The sequence below is a fragment of the Capricornis sumatraensis genome, chromosome 9 (assembly GCF_032405125.1).
Source record: "Capricornis sumatraensis isolate serow.1 chromosome 9, serow.2, whole genome shotgun sequence".
Classification (NCBI taxonomy): domain Eukaryota; kingdom Metazoa; phylum Chordata; class Mammalia; order Artiodactyla; family Bovidae; genus Capricornis; species Capricornis sumatraensis.
The window spans coordinates 46981213-47001178 of record NC_091077.1 but is presented as its reverse complement, the minus strand read 5'-3'; the positions used below and the strand labels follow the sequence as shown (position 1 = coordinate 47001178).

The window sequence follows — 19966 nt, the reverse complement described above, 5'->3', positions numbered from 1 at the left end:
CAATAGAAAGATAAATAATCCATTTTAAAACTGGGCAAAGGATTTAAATAGACATTTAAAAAACAAAGAAAATAGACCAAAGGGCAAAAAGCACATGAAAAGATGTTCACTAGTTATGAGAAAAATTCAAGTCAAAACCACAACTATATACTACTTTATATCCACTAGGGTAGCTATGATTAAAAAGACAGATAATAACCAGTGTTGGTGAGGATGCAGAGAAATTGCAACTCAGTGCTGGTAGGAATGTAAACTGATGCAGCCACTTTGGAAAACCATTTAATAGTTCCTCAAAAGCTAAATACAGAGATACCATATAACCCAGCAATCCCACTCTTAGGTATATGCCCAAGAGAATTGAAAACATATGTCCAGATAAAAACTTGTACATGAATGTTCATAGTAGTGTTATTCCTAATAGTCCAAAGTGGAGATAATCCAACTGTTCATCAACTGATGAATGGAGCAACAAAACAGAGTCTATTCATTCAATGGAATATCATCGAGTCATAAAAAAGAAATAAAGTACTCACACATGGTAAAATGTGAATGAACCTCGAAAACATGTTAAGTGAAAGAAGCCAGACATGAAAAATCACATATTCTCTGATTTCATTCATATACAATGTCCAAAACAGACAAGTTCAGAGAGTGAAAAAGTAGACTAATAGTTGCCAGGGGCTGGGGAAAGTAGGGAATGAGGAGTGACTGCTCGTGCGTCAGGTTTTGTGTTTTGGGGTGATGAAAATGCTCTAGAATTAGATAGAGGCATGGATATATGATTTTGTGAATACCCTAAAAAACCACTGAATTGTGCATTTTAAAAGGGTAAATTTTATGATATGTAAAGTCTCAATTTAAAATAAGATCAAGCTATGTTAGCAGATATAAAACATGCATATTTCTATGTATATAAATATACACTAAACTATAGTTGTCAGGTGATTAGCAACTATAATTTCATTCGCACTCTTGTTTCTTGCTTGCCATGTAACATTATAAATCACAGGGTCTAGGGTTTAGTATCTAAATTTGAGAGAGGGAGTTGTTCTGTGTATCACACAGAATTACACTTAATAAATGTAAAAGAAATGATGTAAATAGAAAAAAGTATGTTGTTTTATTCCTCTTCCTTTTGCCCCATTTCCAAATCTGAAAGAAATATTGACAACCCATGTCACCATGCTTATCCTCTGGCTTTTTGTTATCTGGCCCCCCTACAAGTAATCCTGGTTGAAAAACATGGGCCTAGGAAGCCAGGAAGGAAATCAAGGAGCAAGATGTTTATTAACCCATTTGGTGTCACTCAAGGAGGATACATTTTCTAGTCCATTTTATCATGGAAAAGGAAAGATTTCTGACTAGACCATATGGTTGGTTGGAGAATCACTTAAAATTCTGTCTTTTCTGTTCTCATTCCACATTCATCAAGCCACTTTCCCAAGGGTTTTAACACGAAGAGAGCACATCCTCCCATTAGAGAGGAGTCATCTCTGCTGAAAATCATCTATTAAGATAGCTAGCTAGCTATAATCTGAAGAACTCGAATCATTCTCCCTGAGTCAAAGTCTTAGACAACAAAAAGACTAAGGTTCAGACTCTGGATGAAGGGAAATTTACTCCAATCAAGGACGATAAGTAGGTTTTTATACGCTAACCGACCATACTGGCACCATGATCTTGGACTTCCAGACTCTAGAACTGTAAGAGATAAATTTCTTACGTTTATGAGCCACCCCGTCTCTGATGGTGTGTACAGAAGCCCAAACAGACCAAGATGAACACAAACTATTAACATATCAGAATCAATCTGTTCATAACCTCCTGCCATTGGCCAGCATTGTCACTTTGCTATTTCAGCACACGTTCACCACCTACCTCATCGGAAGCAGAAGGCAGAGTTACAGAGAAGCAGAGACAGGACAGGAAACAGTCGAGCCGTGCAACGGGGTAAGAGTCTGGCGGGCTACAGTCCACGGGGCCACGAAGAGCTGGACACGACTGAGCACACTTACATGACTTTATCTCAAGCTTTTCTAACAAGAGAGGAGACGAAAGTGCTGAAAGTAACTTAGTTCATCTCAATATAGGAAAAGAACAGTTTTATCACTGCTGCCCTCAAATTTGAATTATAGCCAGTTTTGAATTTTTTCTCATCTCGGGTCTCCCTGCTACTACTACTACTACTACTACTACTACTACTACTAAGTTGCTTCAGTCGTGTCCGACTCTGTGCGAGTGAAACACTAAGAAAAAAAATAAAAAGATCAAGGCATAAGGTACAAGTCGGGGCACAGTTGGTGGAGGTGGGGGTGGTGTCAGGGGGCTGGGGGTGAGTAGGAGAGAAATGTGAAACCAACTTACAGTGCTGATAGCTGACTACATCTTGCAAAAGTTGCTGCTGCTGCTGCTAAGTCGCTTCAGTCGTGTCTGACTCTGTGCGACCCCAGAGACGGCAGCCCACCAGGCTCCCCCGTCCCTGGGATTCTCCAGGTAAGAACACTGGAGTGGGTTGCCATTTCCTTCTCCAATGCATGAAAGTGAAAAGTGAAAGTGAAGTCGCTCAGTTGTGTCTGACTCTTAGCGACCCCATGGACTGCAGCCTACCAGGCTCCTCCATCCATGGGATTTTCCAGGCAAGAGTACTGGAGTGGGGTGCCATTGCCTTCTCTGCTTGAAAAAGTTAAATACCCATAATTGTAGCCCAACAAGAATTTGTAATTCCACATGTATTTCTTTATGAAGTATAGCTTAGAGAAGATAAAGCTGTCTATTAACAGATCAGTGTTTCTAATCAAAAGGCTTCGACCATGTAGCAACCATCTGATCGTACCTTATAATCACTGGTTATACAAAAAGAACAATGACGGTGCCTTCTGGTCCTGAGAGCCCATTTCTAAATGGACACTTGCCAGCTTTGCTCAGAACAAATCTTTAGTTAGCTAGCTTATAAACAATATTTGCTTTAACTCCCATATTATTTCCTTAAACATAATGGAGTTTAATTATTGTATTCAATAACTAACATTATAATTATTGGAAGCTGGTAATTTTTTATGTAAATTTAGGAATATAGTTTAAGTAATTTAACATGCTGATTCCCATCATGATGTTTTAAAAAGTGTCAGTTAACACCTAGACAAATTTAATTCAACATGTTCTTCATTCTCGTTACAAAGAAATTGTTAGGTATACTTCAGATTGGGCTTCCCAGGTGGCACTAGAGGTAAAGAACCTGCCGATGTAGGAGACATAAGAGACGCAGGTTCCATCCCTGGGTCAGGAAGATCCCCTGGAGAAGGGAATGGCAACCCACTCCAATATTTCTGCCTGGAGAATCCCATAGACAGAGGAGCTTGGTGGGCTACAGTCCATAGGGCACAGAGTCGGACATGACTGAAGTGACTTAGCACAGCACAGCATACGTCCTATCAAGGATTCACAGCTTTGGCATGATGAACATTTTGGGCCAGATAATTCTTTGCCCTGGGGTATGTTCTATGTCTGGTATGATGTTTAGCAGTAGCCCTGGCCTCTGCCCACTATGTTCCAACAGCATCTGTGTAGCAGTGACAACCAAAAACATTTCTGGACACTGCCAAGTGTTTCCTGGGGGACAAAATTATTCCGGGTGAGAACCACTGCTGTGGATAAATGACCAATGCCTAAGAGAGAATCTCTTTAGATGATTCTAACACAGCAAAACTTCCCCTCTTCCCCATAGGTTTGAATCCCAAATCTGTTACGTCCTCCCCATGTGGTCTTGAGTGAATTCACCTACTCAAACTGTGCCTTTGTTTTCTCTTCTGGAAAATGGGAATGACAATATATATTCCAACTGCTATTATACTCCATCATATGACTATATCATTAATCCTTTTCTCTACTTATGGGTACTGTGGATGTTAATTTTTCATTATTACAAACTAGCAAACATCTAAAATCACATATTTAAAGAAAGATAATTTTCTCAAAATTATAAAAGTATTTGCAAACATTACACAGATAAAATTAACTGATCCTCCAAAAAAAACCCAAGGGACATAGTAAAGACTACACTATAGAAGGTCATACATCATTCACCTTCTTTTCTGAAATACACCCTATCCAGGGAACGAAAGACTGATCTACCAGCAGACAATATTAATTACTCACTTTCTCATGTGGATAGCCTCCCCCACCAGTCACAGCCCAGAGAAAAGCCACTCTTACCCAGCCTTAGCACGTCTGTTAATATTTACTCAGCATTTCCAATAAAGTTAGCTTCTTCAGATGAAAAGCTTTTACGTAGGTCCTACCTAGCCGTCCACAGAGTATTAAAATCTGACTCCTTCCATTCTCGTAAATTTTTGGGTCTCGTACCAAATTGAAGATATGAGAGATGCAGAATTCTAAGGTTAAATAGCTAGATAATACTAATTCAGACTGGAATATTCTTCACAGAGTGCGTGGGGGAAGCCTAAGGGTCAGAGGAAGAAAGAAGCATTCTAGAGAGACAAAGACAAATGTTTTCCACAGGAACCCTCCTTCTGGCTGCTCTGATTTCACCTGGTAAGTCAAAATTACTGTCTTAGAATCCTGGCTGACTTTTAAAAATCGATTCCAAGGATAGATTTGAAAGGCATTAACATTACAACCACAACAGAAACGTATATTTGGTTATTAACAGTGGAATAGGAAGCAAAGCTGAAATAGAGGCACCAACGCAGAGAACGAGCATATGGGCACCAAGAGGGTAATGGCAGGGTGGGGTGAACTGGGAGACTGAGAATGACATGTATACACTACCACGTATAAAACAGAAATCTAATGAGAACCTACCGTATTGCACAGGGGAAAAAAGCAGCTTTGTCTCTGTGCAGAACATCCATTGTTAACTTTAAAAATGCATTCCAATAAACATTAGGTGCAGACATATATTATTTGATTCTGCTTATATGAGGTAACTAGAATAGTCAAGTTCATAGAAGGTATACTGGTAGATGCTGTCGGTGGGGGGCGGTGAGGGGAGTGGGGAGTTGGTGTTTATTGGGGACCGAGTTTCCATTTGGGAAGGTGAACAGCTGGGAGATGGATGATGAAGAGCTGCACAACAATATGAATGTACTCCATGCCACTGAAATGCACAGTTAGATACGGTTAACACAGTATGTTTTACGTGACTTTTACCACAATAAAAAAAAAAAAAGCAGAATAGGAAGAATACACAAGGTCAGGAGTGGTTATCAATGATTTCCACCTGAATGTTCTATTTCTTTAATGAGAGAAGCAGAAAAGAAAAAACAATCTTAGCTTCGAATTAATTGGAACAAAATTAGAAAATAGAGTTTGTATGAGAATCTGATTTAGAAAACCCCTGACACAAAAATTGGTATGGATTAGGACAAGGGGAACATCCCCTGTCATAGCAAAAGAGCAAATGAATACATTAATAAACTACTATATGCCTCAATTCTGAAGGATAACTATTAGGGCCAAAGTGACTTGAAGCTTGGTCCAAAGGCATAAGACTTGTGAAACCACCTTTTAGAGGTATATTCAAGAATATGCTTAACGGTCATATCCTGTAGCTTCTTTTCATAACACATATATTAATGAATAGCAAAACACCTTTAAATATAATCAACAGCCAAATTAGCAGATTCCTGCTTTTGCTTCCATTTTTGTTAGTTTGCTTTGAAGTAAAACAATGAGTTTCTTAATGCAACTCTCTGTGAATATAAATAACTAGAAATCCAGGAAACAATTTAAAGGAACATTTATCAAGTGCTTACTCTAATAATGAGCAGTTACACAGAACGTTTGCACAAAATACATGAAGACAGCCAGCCCCCTCCCTCCATGTGTTACGGCTTCTCAATTTTTCAAATAATTGTTATTACTCACTTTCCCACCTTCTCTTCACACTCCACTCTAGGCTAAATTAGTTTGACATGTTCTTATTTCTAAGAATCTCCTCTTCTATGTTAGCGAATATGAAAGAGATCCATTTAGTGTTAAATAAGTTTTGCTAACTCATAGTTTGTTTTTCCTTAAATTCAAACATCTTCTTGGATCAAGACTAAAAATAAAGAACATTTCAAAGTTACTCTAGAATCACTTCTTTGAGCCATGATGTTCAATTATTTTGTTTAACCTAAACATAGAGGTCCCCACTCCAAGTCATAAGCAAAGAAAAAAACACAATCTACAACATTGTTTGGTGGATAATATAAAACAAATAATAACAATAAAGGTGAATACTTGTAAATAAACTTACAAATACTCTACACGTCAGAAAACAAACTTCCATGGCCAGGGAAAAAAGGGCCATTTTATAGCTGAATCAGGAGTTGAAGGCAGGCCATCCCATAAACTACAGAAAAAATCAGAGAATAAGTATAATGAAAAGAGAATTTTTGAATCTACTGGGAGACATGAGGGTGATGGATATTGGGAATATGTGGTCGGGAAAGCTGCTTCTCGTGTTTTTCCTTTTCAGCACTGGCTGGACCATGGGCTGTTATCTGTGCTGGCAAGTCTTCCAATGAGATCCGGACATGTGATGGTCATGGCTGTGGCCAGTACACGGCTCAGAGGTAATGGGGTTTCACACATGCACTCTTTCAGCTCAGCCTCTTTGCTCAGTGTCCTTGCTGTAAGTTCCCACAAGTGCTCACCATCCTTTCCCTTCTGACAGCAGGAAAATTCAGAGGCAAAACCAGTTACATTACCATGTCTGGAGCAACTTCCAAGAACAGGGCTTCAGCTGTGGGCTCTGAACTGAGAACAGAGCACTGAATAAGGACCACAGAGAGGAGAGCCGTGTTTTCTCTCTCAATGTTTTCATATGTTGACTCATCTCACCTGGATTTTCCAAAGTGAAAACCAAACTTTACCATCCCATTTTATAGAAGAGGAACTTGAACTGGGGCACCACCAAACGGTTGAGGCACCAGCCAAACACAGTTTAAGGTGGCTAAAGGCTGGGGAACTAGGATTCAGGCCTTTAGCTCTTGTTGCCAGCAGACCATGGTGTTGCTGACCCAGGCTTTGGGAGGTAAATACCAAAGGCTGGCCCTAAGCAGGTAATCTCTTCCAGACAGTGAGGGACATACTATGAATTTTCAACAAGTCCCAGTACTACTTAGGGAGTGCCACTTTCTGATGAAATAGCAACATGTCCAGCTGCATTTGGAGAGGGAAATGGCAACCCACTCCAGTACTCTTGCCTGGAAAATCCCATGGACAGAGGAGCCTGGTGGGCTACAGTCCATGGGGTCGCAATGAGTCAAACACAACTAAGTGTGTATAGCACACGCACCAACTGCATTACCAATCACCACTCTAATCACAGAACTCTCACTCACACAGATACTATTCACAAAGCAACCTCACATACATGGAATAGAGCTGAGAAATGGGACACAGGAGGGGAATGGCCCCTGAACTGCCAAAATTAAGGCTCAGTTAGTTCATAAACCCTAAAGTTTATGCACTTGACTCATTCAATAACTTACTGGCTCCTCACGTGGAGCCTGCTCTATGTTGCTATACACACAATGCCAACAATCCTGGTGAATCTGACTCTCAGGAGGCCTATTAGAAGGGAGAAGAGCCTGGTAAGAGCAGGAAGAGCGAGGACTGTTAGAGGCAACCTCAGGAAACCTTACAACCTGGGATCATTTTGCATTTGTGCTCCACAGAGTTTAATAAATGCAGGAGGTATCCGTCACTATATTAAAATGTCATATACAATAAATGATCTGTATGGATCACTGAGAGAAAAAAAAAAAAAGACTATGATTCTTTTTATATAATAGGTTCCCATAAAAAGTCAACTCTTTTCTAAGTGGTCTTGCAGATGTAAAGATTCAGGTAACATTTACTTATATTGATTGCCTCATCTCTCCCAGATGCCATATATTAATAACGGCTAACATTTTTTAAAGCACTTCTTGTGTAACAAATACTATCTTACATGCTTTAACCTTTACAACATGATTATGAATATCTGCAAAGAGGGAGGTGAAAAGTGACTAAACAGAGTGAGGAAACCTGGGACATCCCAACATTTTTGATACCCTGGATTGGGTACAGTGGGTTAACCCCTGTTCCTGGGCAATAAAATTCCCAGGGCAGTTCTTTAGTCTGTTCATTCTTATTTATATCCTAGAAATCAGAAGCTTCACCAGGGTGTAGATGTCCTGTGCTCAGATGGCTCTACTGTTTATGCACCTTTCACCGGAAAGATCATGGGCCAGGAGAAACCTTATAAAAACAAAAATGCCATCAATAATGGTGTTCGGATCTCTGGAAGAGGTAAGAAGTGGTGTATGTACCTGGGGCATATAGTGGAGATCTCTAATGCTTATTTAATGTGTATTCTATACAGAGAAGTTTCATTCTTCTTTCAAAGGAACAAAACCTAGGAACTAAAGGACAAGGGTACTATCCTAAAACAGCCCACACATTTTCCAAGACATTTCACCACTTTCACTACAGTCATCTTTTTTATACATACACTCCCCACCTAGCTCTATATCTGACTGGGGCACTTTCCTCCTGAGGTCCACATGGCTTTGCTTAACATTCTCCAAGCAAAATCACTTTCAGCAATATTAGCTATAATGAAGAGATGCTTTCACTCACCAGTTCCACAACTGGAAAATGTTGGCATTTCTGCAAGAGTTGATGTGAACTATTTTCAAATGTTCAGCTGTACATGTGTCTAGTGGTGAAAGTCAAGTCCAAAGCTGTAAAGAACAATATTGCATAGGAACCTGGAATGTTAGGTCCGTGAATCAAGGTAAATTGGATGTGGTCAAGCAGGAGATGGCAAGACTGAACATAAACATTTTAGGAATCAGTGAACTAAAATGGACGGGAATGGTCAAATTTAATTCAGATGACCATTATACCTATTACTGTGGGCAAGAACCACTTAGAAGAAATGGAATAGCCCTCATAGTCAGAAAGAGTCTGAAATGCAGTAATTGAGTGCAATCTCAAAAACAAAAGAATGATCTCAGTTGATTTCCAAGACAAACCATTCAACATCACACTAATCCAAGTCTATGCCCCAACCACTGATGCTGAAGGTGAAGCTCATCAGTTCTATGAAGACTGGCAAGACCTTCTAGAACTAACACCAAAAACAGATGTCCTTTTCATCACAGAGCACTGGAATGCAAAAGTAGGAAGTCAAGAGATACCTGGAACAACAGGCAAGTTTGGCCTTGGAGTACAAAAGGAAGCAGAGCAAAGGCTGACAGAATATTGTCAAGAGAATGCAGTGGTCATAGCAAATTCCCTTTTCCAACAACGCAAGAGGCAGCTCTACACATGGACATTACTGGGTAGTCAATATGAAAATCTATTATGTTCTTTGCAGCCAAAGATGAAGAAGTGCTATACCATCAGCAAAAATGAGACCTGGAGCTGACTGTGGCTCAGATCATGAACTCCTTATTGCAAAATTCAGGCTTACATTGAAGAAAGCAGGGAAAACCACTAGGCCATTCAGATATAACCTAAAGCAAATCCCTGATGATTATACAGTGGAAGTGACAAATAGATTCAAGGGATTAGATCTGGAGACAGAGTGCCTGAAGAACTATGGACAGAGGTTTATAACACTATATAGGAGGTAGTGACAGAAACAATCCCAAAGAAACAGAAATGCAAGAAGGCAAAGTGGTTGTCTGAGGAGGCCTTAAAATAGCTGAGAAGAGAAGAAAAGTGAAAAGCAAAGGAAAAAGGCAAAGATAAACTCAGCTGAGTGCACAGTTCAGAGACTAGAAAGGAGAGATAAGAAGGCCTTCTTAAATGAATAATGCCAGGGAATAGAGGAAAATAGAGAAAGAGGAAAAATAGAATGGGTAAGACTAAAGATCTCTTTTTAAAAAAGGAAGCATCAAGGGAACGTTTCATGCAAGAATGGGGCATGATGAAGGACAGAAACGGTAAGCTAAAACAGAAGAGATTAAGAAGAGGTGGCAAGAATACACAGAAGAACTACACAAGAAAAGTCTTGATGACCCAGAGAATCACGATGATATGGTCACTCACCTAGAGGCAGACATCTTGGAGTATGAAGTCAAGTGGGCCTTGCAAAGCATTACTAAAAACAAAGCTAGTGGAGGTGAAAGAATTCCAGCTGATCTATTTAAAATCCTAAAAGATGATGCTGTTAAAGTGCTGTACTCAACGTGTCAGCAAATTTGGAAAACTCAACAGTGGCCACAGGACTGGAAAAGGTCAGCTTTCGTTCCAGTCCCAAAGAAGGGCAATGCCAAAGATCATTCAAACTGCCATACAGTTGCATTCATTTCACATGCTAGCAAGGTTATGCTTAAAATCCTTCAAGCTAGGCTTCAGCAGTACACGAACCAGGAACTTTCAGGTGTATAAGCTGGGTTTCGAAGAGGCAGAGGAACCAGAAATCAAATTGAAACATTTGTTTCATCATGGAGAAAGAAAGAGAGTTTCAGAAAAACATCTGCTTCATTGACTAGGCTAAAGTCTTTGACTGTGTCACTCACAATGAACAGTGGAAAATTCTTAAAGAGATGGGAATAACAGACCACCTTACCTGCCTCCTGAGAAAGCTGTATGTGGGTCAGGAATAAACAGTTAGAACTGGATATGGGAACAACTGACTGGTTCAAAACTGAGAAAGAAGTATGAGAAGGCTATGTATTGTCACCCTGCTAATTTAACTTATATGCAGAGTACACTATGTGAAATGCCAGGCTGGATGAATCACAAGCTGAAATCAAGATGGCTGGGAGAAATATCAACAACCTCAGGTATGCAGATGATACCACTCTAATGATAGAAAGTGAAGAGGAACTAAAGAGCCTCTTGATGAAAGTGAAAGAGGAGCGTGAAAAAACTGGCTTAAAACTCAACATTCAAAAAACTAAGATCATGGCATCTAGTGCCATCACTTCATGGCAAAGAGATGGGGAAAAGCTGTAAGCAGTGACAGACTTTATTTTCTTGGGCTCCAAAATCACTGTGGATGGTGACTGCAGCCATAAAGTTAAAAAAAACACTTGCTCCTTGAAGGAAAACTATGACAAACCTAGACAGTGTATTAAAAAGCAGAGGTATCACTTTGCCAACAAAGGTCCATACAGTCAAAGCTATGGCTTTTCCAGTAGTCATGTAGAGATGTGATAGTTGGACCATAAAGAAGGTTGAGCGCCGAAGAAATGATGCTTTTGAACTGTGGTGCTGGAGAACTCTTTAGAGTCCCCTGCATTGAAAGAAGATCAAATCCTGAAGGTAATCAACCCGGAATATTTATTGGAAGGACTGATGCTGAAGCTGAAGCTCTAATACTTTTGCCACCAGAAGCGAAGAGCCAAATCAATGGAAAAGATCCTGATGCTGGGAAAGATTGAAGGCAAAAGGAGAAGAGGGTGACAGAAGATGAGATGGTTAGATAGCATCACCAATTTAATGGACATGAATTTAAGCAAACTCCGGGAGATAGTGGAGGACAGACGGGCCTGGTGTGCTACAGTCCAAAGGGTTGCAGAGAGTGGGACACAACTTAGCAACTGAACAAAAACATTTTCAGAAGCTCTATGTTCCAGGTAAAGTTCCTGGTACTTCAGGCCCTAGGCTTCTTACTCGGTTGTTTTAAATCTACTGCAGTAGAACATACACACAGCAGAGTGCACAAAGCAAAAATGCCCAGCTCTATGAATTTCCACAAAGCAAGCACACCAGTGTAACCTGCTGGTTACACTATTTCAAGAAAAAGTACAACAGCGGCAGCCCAGAGGCCCCTTGTACTACCTTTTAGGGTTGTTTTTTTTTTTTTTTTGGCCTAGTTTTTGAAAATGACTTAAATAGAATTAAACAGCATACTCTTGAGTGGGGGCCTTCTTTTATTACCATGATGTTTGTAAGATTCATTCATATTTGTGAGATTCACTCATTATTTACCTATAGCATTCACTGCATGCATGTATGTTCGTTTATTTAATCATGCTCTAAATGGACATTTGGGCAGTATCCAGTTTTAGGCAATTAGGAAAATGCTACTATGAACTTTCTAGTACACGTCTTTTCATGAACATAAATTTGCATTCCTGCTGGGGGTGGGTTCAGTGACACTCCTCTCACCAAGCCTATGAGAAACACTTTGCTAGGGAGGCCACGTCCTTAAGGAGCTATCTGGAGGCCATCTTCTCTAGGCTTGAAATAAGAGAAACTACTGCCATTGAAAGGACTCCACTGAGCAGTCAAGGTTGGCATGGCTACCCAATAGGGAGCAGAGGTGAAACAGTCATCAGATGCATCAGAATCAAGGATCTATGGCATTGTCTGGTTAAACACGGTGACCTAGAACCAAATAGATGGGCAGCATTCTAAAGCTTTATTTGATTTGTGTAAAAGGAAACACTCTAGGTCTGATAAACAAAAAATTCTGACCTCAGTCAATTCTAGGTCTGAAAATCTTCCCCCAACGCTATCAATTGATTCCCAGACTTGAGTCAGTTTACAGTCCTGGGGCTCTCTTGAATGAAAGGGAGGCTGAGCCTTTCTAAAGAAGGGCTGTCACAAAGTCAAAAATTTATACTATAAACCTTACTTGTAGCTGCTCTCAAAGGGACCAGCTCTAGCCTTCTGGCAGGATGACTGCACACTGGAGATGAAGACACTTAAAACTGACACTAATTCCTAAAGACACAAAAGGCCACTGTGGTCCCTGACTAGGGCTTATGGAGTCAGGTGATCAAGACAGATTTTCGCTAGGGTCCATCTTACAAGTGGACCGAGTGCATCCACATGACCCCCTTGTAGTAACTTCCCCAGTCCAGAATGCATAGCTGGAATCTACACTCAGCAACTGGCAGACGCTAGAGGAGATGCTAGGTCATTTGGCAGACGTATCTGCAGCTCTGGCAGATCCTGCCACCTGGATTCCCACAGTGGTGCTGTTCATTCACACTCCCACCAGGTGTGTGTGAAATTTCCAGCTGCCCCATACACAACACTCGGCGTTACCTGCTTCACTCGTTTCAGCCATTCTCATGAGTGTGTAATGGTATCTCCTTTAACTTTAATCTGCATTTCCCTATGGCTAATGGTATTGAGCCCTTTTCATATTTATTTGTAACATCAATACTGTCTTTTGTGAAGTGCCTCTTCATATATTTTGCAAAGTGCCTAGAGTTTTCTTAGAGGTATGTGGGAGCTTTTTGTGTATTTTGGACACAAGTTCTTTGCCAAATATGTATTATAACTATCTTCTCCCATCTTCTGAGTTTCTTTTTTCACTTTTCAAATGTTTTTTAATAAACCAAAATTATTATTTTAAATACAGTCCAATTTAGTAATATCCTCCTTTACTGTTAACACATTTTTATCACCTGTTTAAGACACATTTGCCCACCCTGAAGCCCTAAAGATATTCACCCTAGGCTTTTGTCCACAAGCGTTATTCCTTGACCTTTCATATTTAGATTTATAATCCATCTGGAATTGGCTTTTGTGTAAGGAATGAGAAGAATCAAATTCTTCTCCCTTATAGATAACCGACTCCATACCATTAACTTGCCAATGCCGATTTCTCCTCACTGCACAGCAGTATCTTGTCATAAATCAGGGTCTGCATATATGTGGGTCTGTTTACGATCTTTCTACTGTGTTTCATTGGCCAGTTGGTTAATCTTCCAGCAGTACTGCACTGTCTTAATTATCTTAGCTATAAAATACATCTTGATCTCTAATAGTATAAATCTTCCAACTTTGCTCTTTTTTTCAGATTGCCTTGGCAAGTCCTGGGTTATCTGAATTTCCAAATAAATTACAGAAGCAGTTTGTCAATCTCCACCAAAAATCTTGCTGGGTCTTGGATTGGGTTTGCATTGATTATACAGATCAAACTGAGAAGAACTGATGTCTGAGAAGTAATGGGTCTTCCAGTCAATGAGCACGTTATATCTTCCATTTATTTAGGTCTTCTTGAACTGCTATACTAGTAGTTGTATTAGTACCAATGCAGCACTCTTGGACATATTCTGTTTAACTTATGTATACAAGATGCAGTTTATGGATTTCGCTTAGATTTTCTACAACAGTACTGTCCACCAATAGTAATAATAAAAGCCATATATGTAATCTTTTTTTTTCCTTTACAATACTGTATTGGTTTTGCCATACATCAACATGAATCCGCCACGGGTGTACATAAGTTCCCACTCCTGAACCCCCCTTCCACCTCCCTTCCCATACCATCTCTCTGGGTTATCCCAGTGCACCAGCCCCAAGCATCCTGCATCCTGCATCGAACCTAGGCTGGCAATTCATTTCTTATATGATATTATACGTGTTTCAATGCCATTCTCCCAAGTCATCCCGCCCTCTACCTCTCCACAGAGTCAAAGTCTGTTCTGTACATCTGTGTCTCTTTTGCTGTCTCGCATACAAGGTTATCGTTACCATCTTTCTAAATTCCATATATACGCATTAGTATACTGTATTGGTGTTTTTCTGTCTTACTTCACTCTGTATAATCGGCTCCAGTTTCATCCACCTCATTAGAACTGATTCAAATGTATTCTTTTTAATGGCGGAGTAATACTCCATTGTGTATATGTACCACAGATTTCTTATCCATTCATCTGCTGATGGACATCTAGGTTGCTTCCATGTCCTGGCTATTATAAACAGTGCTGCGATGAACATTGGGGTACATGTGTCTCTTTCAATTCTAGTTTCCTCGGTGTGTATGCCCAGCAGTGGGATTGCTGGGTCATAAGGCAGTTCTATTTGCAGTTTTTTAAGGAATCTCCACACTGTTCTCCATAGTGGCTGTACTAGTTTGCATTCCCACCAACAGTGTAAGAGGGTTCCCTTTTCTCCACACCCTCTCCAGCATTTATTGCTTGTAGACTTTTGTATTGCAGCCATTCTGACTGGTGTGAAATGGTACCTCATTGTGGTCTTGATTTGCATTTCTCTGATAATCAGTGATGTTGAGCATCTTTTCATGTGTTTGTTAGCCATCTGTAACCACATATGTAATTTTAATATTCCAGCATCCACATTAAATAGAGAAACTACAACTTAATTTTAATATTTTAAGATCTCCAAATTATTATCATTTCAAAATGCAATTAATATAAAATTAGTAATGCTTAACTTTGGGGGGGTACTGTCTTCAAAATCCAATGTGTATCTTATACTTAAAGTATATCTAATTCAAATTAGCTACATTTCAAGTGCTGACTAGTCAGTGGCTAGCAGTGACTGTGCTGGACAGGATCCTATAGCCTTGCTTATGCTTCCTGTCCACCCGACCGGTTTGCACTGACACCAGATGTGTCGGAGTCTTCTACTACCACTGGCTTTCTATTTCTCCTTGTGTCTCCTGTAATCTCTCCTTTATAGGATTTTTGTGTTATATGATGATTTCTACGTTATTTAGTGCCTGGATAGTTTTAACTATTGTATCTTGGTTGGATTTAGCATTATAATTGTCATTCTTTGTCTTGCTTCAGTGCTTTTTGGCCTGAAGATAACAAGATCATAATCCTTGCTTTCCCTTTTCTTCCATTTGCAAGGTAAATCTTTCCCAGCCCTGAATTTTTATACCTTTTCAGTGACTATCTAATTGTATACAGCACAGATTTTCATTTTGTTTTTCAAGCCAATATGAAAATCTTTTTAATACATGAGTTAACATTTATAGATACAACTCATATATTTGGTCCCAACACTGTTATTATTTTATAATTATGGTATTATAATGGTATTATTTCTATTTCTCTGACAGGCCTTTTTTTTCTTCTGGTATTTAGAAAGCTTTGTATTCTTGTGCCTGTTATTTCTATTTTGCTTTGTTTTTAAAAGTCTAACTGTTTTATCAGAATCTGTCTTGAAGTTGACATTGGTCTGGGTCAATTTTTTCAGCTAGCTGGTGTTTCTCAGCTATTCTTCAATGGCTTTTTAGACTACTGATTTGAGCCTATTCTTCCTTCAGCATCTTGTAATTTTAGTCTTCATTTCTGATATGATTTTGTCATTTTTCTTCTGTTCGCTCATTGAGTTCAATCAATCCTCTTTTCTTTTTGTCTTTTTTTTTCATTTCTGCTCTTCTTTAAAAAAAAAACCTTCTGACTCAAAGCTACTAAAACCTAGAAAATGAATAATTTTACTTCTTCTTTTCTTTTAGGTTTCTGCATTAAAATGTTCTACATCAAGCCAATTAAATATAAAGGTTCTATCAAGAAGGGAGAAAAACTGGGCACTCTGCTGCCCTTGCAAAAAGTTTACCCTGGAATACAGTCCCACATACATATTGAAAACTGTGACTTGAGTGATCCTACTGTGTACCTATAGATGGAGGACAAGCCGATCTTCTAAAAAGACAGCCATCTTCTTAAAACCTAGGCACCTATCCTGCTTTTCAATAAATTTGTGCTCAAAGAGAACCATGATGAATGAAAGAAAGAAAAAAGCATTTTGATTTCAACTCATTGCCACTTTGATGTTTTGAGGGTCAGTTCATCTCTCAGGTTTGATCCGTAATCTATGGGATCAGGGGTGTGTTTTTTCTGAAAGATTTCTCAGTCCTAAATAAATAGGAAAAACAAACATACAAATTCAAACTGGTGCCAACAGCAATGTTGACATTTCTAAAACTAGCTTTCTGCTTGAAAATATAAAAAAAAAAAAACCTGAAGTGTTTTTAGGGCACAAGATCAGAGTGTTGAATAATGCTAGACACATAAAAGTTCATAACTACCAAGTGAATAAACTCAAGGCTTCTTTTGAGTTAAGGCAGTAAAGAATTTCAGGAATACCCTCAGGTTTTGGTATTGGTATTCCCAACCACTTTGGAAGTGGTTGGAGGGTGAAGAGTTTACATGGATAAGACAGAATTTGCCAGTCTTTACATCCCCACATTCCCACACTCTATATAAGTTGTCGATCTTCCAGGTAATGAATGATAGTAATACAAGGTAATGTGGAACACTGATTTCAGAAAGTCTACATTACAAGGAATACTAAAAAAGAGAAAGAGATCTACCCTGACCAGAAGTATCTCATGCAACCAAGCCCGTCAGCCTCATCGAGCCATATGCCTGTAACAGCTACTTATTTTTACACATCATTGTATATCCTTATGACTCTTTCCTGGTTATGCTGACAACAAGTATAAAAGGGAAATAAGACCATATGACTATTCAAAGGACCAGAAATAATACAGCTCTGTAGATCTTGGTCAGTCAGTAAGAAATGAGTGAGGTGAATTCCTCCTTCTGGAAACTTTCATGAATTTTTGCTTAAACTCTTTGGAATGTAGAAAACTCCAGTAGAATGACTCCGTCCCTAGTGTAGCTATGCTATTACAAATGCAGTCAACTGAACTTTTTTACTAAAGAGAAGGGGCTGCATTGGTATACTAGCACCTGTGTACAAGAATGTTCATAATATTACTATTTATCATAGCAAAACTCAGAACAACTCAAACGCCTGTCAATAGTAAGGTGGATAAACTGTGGTTTCGTTACAAAATGGAATATTATACAGCAGTTGTAATAAATGAACCTCAGCTAAACATAACAAAATAGATGAATCATTAAAAAAGCTCACAAGGGCATATAGCATGATACTGTTTTATAAAGTCAAAGCAACTAAAGCCAAAACAGAATTTTTAGGAACACATGTATATGTGATAAAAAACATATAAAAAGGAAATCGAGCAAATAATCAACACTAGTTATCTCAGGACTGGATAGGGAAGGACCACATAGAAAAATTTAAGTTACTATCAATGCTGTAGTTTTATGGTTGGGAGGTGACTTCACGAGTATTTATCATTATGATAAGATGTTATGGAGGCAACGAGACTCAGGTGGGTACCCAGGAAGAAGACTCACTGACGGCTCTCAGATAGTCTAGAGTCTATACAACACCATCAGTACTTTCTCATATCCAGTTAGATACCCTTCTCTACTGCGTCATAACATCTTATACAAGGCTAGAAAATTAAGAGTTTAAGTTTTGGTTAAAAAGAAGAAAACTGCAACACCGGCACTGTCTGGTTTGATCATCTACCTTATTCATCTCCCTAGTGCCAAATAACTTTAGGGCATTCCCAAAGATTACATTTTTCTTCAAAAGGCAAAGCCTGTGCTCCCATTGAGATCACAAAAAAGGAAACAGCATACAGATTTCAAAGGCAATTTTAAAAGGAGCTCTAAAATGTTTGAACAATGACATATACACTTAGCCTTCTAAATAATCAACCTTCTGAAGTGACTGTTTTAGAAACCACACTCATTACCCAGCACAGACGGCTTCTCCAAAGAGCAAAAATGCTGCTTTCTGCCTAGCCTCCCACAGGCACTCCTATCTGTTGAACGTAAATGCAAACTTTAGACTAAAGGACTTCTTTCCTCAGAATCACTAGAATATAGCGCCCTCTGGTGCACTGTATCAGAAGCTTTTCCTTTAGGTTTGAGTGTTAAAATGTTCAGTCTAAAGTACTGCACAGGTTCAAATGACAGGGAGGTAACAGCCCTGAGTAACTTAATTTTCTTTATTGAAGGTGATTATAACATCTACTTACAATTTTGGTGTCATATATTAGCTTAAATGACTATAAAATCCATCTTTATTTAGAAAATGTTTTGAGTTTTCTGAAAGAAAGTAATTTAATGGAAGAACAAGATAAGTGGTCAATTTTAGAGGCCATAGCTGGACAGGGAAGAATTATTACATTTTTGTGACAACATTTATCACACTCAGGGCATATTAATAACATATGACTTTAAAATCTGCCTAGAATATGTACAAATGCGCTCTGACTAGAGGGTGCATGGCAATTTTAAGGAACTGAAAGAGGATGAGAACAGAAGGGCAAAGGGCACCTGGTGGGAGGAAACAAGGTCAAAGAAGCAGGGAGAAGCCAGGAGCCAGAACCTGTAGGGTGTTATGGGTCATTTTAAGGATCCATATTCATCTTAAAGGCAATTAATCATACCCATTAGAGAGTTTTGGCTGCGTTACTAATTAAACAACCACTTCTGCAAAGGATCTGGCATAGTTTCAGATACACAGTAAACATATCCAGTAAATGCTGATTCCCTCACAACACCCTCTAAAAAATTTACTTTTTATCTCAGTAGTGTGTTTAACCAATTACAATCACAGTACCTTTATAAAATGAATTAGTGTTATTTAATGTTAATCTAATGCCCATTTTCTCCCAAGTTAATACAACAAAGTAGAATTCAAAATGTACTAGAAATTACAAGTTATTTACTGAATCATAACATGATCTTATATACTGCTAAAAAATAGAGTACAATTAAGCCAGCCTCTGTATCTCTACTTTGATTGTACTCTTAGTTTCTAATATAAATATTTTGTAAAGTATATTAATACCAAGATGAAAAAGAAACAATTAACAATATAAAATTATAAGTGACATAATTTAAGGGATCCAAAGCTCAATATTACAAATTTATTTAGCAAGTCAAAATATGCCTTCAAGGAAGGCTGAGGAACTTATCTAGAAACTGATTATCTGGAGAAGGCACCCCACTCCAGTACTCTAGCCTGGAAAATCCCAAGGACAGAGGAGCCTGGTAGGCTGCAGTCTATGGGGTAGCAAAGAGTTGGACACGACTGAGCAACTTCACTTTCACGCATTGGAAAAGGAAACAGCAACCCACTCCAGTGTTCTTGCCTGGAGAATCCCAGGGACAGGGGAGCCTGGTGGGCTGCCGTCAATGGGGTTGCACAGAGTTGGCCGCGACTAAAGCAACATAGCAGCAGCAGCAGCTATCAACTATCTAACCCACCATACAGTGTCTGTGCTCTATTTACGATTTCTGTCTTTTCAAATCTCTCATAGTTTCTCAAATGCTTCTGCTATAATCCATTAAGACAGTTTGTAAACAATACAAGATTTCACCTAACACATTTCAGCAATGCATCTTAAAATTTACAT

The 19966-nt window shown here is 39.0% G+C and overlaps 1 protein-coding gene across 2 annotated transcripts; it reads left to right on the top strand.

Moving 5' to 3' along the window:
* The first annotated feature begins 1880 nt into the window (after window positions 1-1880).
* LECT2 (leukocyte cell derived chemotaxin 2) lies at window positions 1881-16454 on the top strand. Of its 2 annotated transcripts, XM_068980943.1 has the most exons (5): window positions 1881-1950; window positions 4444-4551; window positions 6482-6578; window positions 8156-8301; window positions 16178-16454. In XM_068980943.1, the coding sequence occupies exons 2-5, from the start codon at window positions 4506-4508 to the stop codon at window positions 16342-16344; spliced, it is 456 nt and encodes a 151-aa protein (XP_068837044.1). In that variant the 5' UTR covers window positions 1881-1950; window positions 4444-4505; the 3' UTR covers window positions 16345-16454. The 2 variants fall into 2 exon arrangements, with proteins under 2 accessions (XP_068837044.1, XP_068837043.1); XM_068980942.1 differs by lacking the exon at window positions 1881-1950 and having other exon boundaries at window positions 4297-4551.
* The last annotated feature ends 3512 nt before the right edge of the window (window positions 16455-19966 follow it).

Coding starts and splice junctions, on each gene's coding strand:
- LECT2 (XM_068980943.1), top strand. CDS start 4,506: ATGTTTTCCACAGGAACCCTCCTTCTGGCTGCTCTGATTTCACCTG. Junction 4,552..6,481: donor GGCTGCTCTGATTTCACCTG/GTAAGTCAAAAT, acceptor TTTCCTTTTCAG/CACTGGCTGGACCATGGGCT. Junction 6,579..8,155: donor GGCCAGTACACGGCTCAGAG/GTAATGGGGTTT, acceptor TTTATATCCTAG/AAATCAGAAGCTTCACCAGG.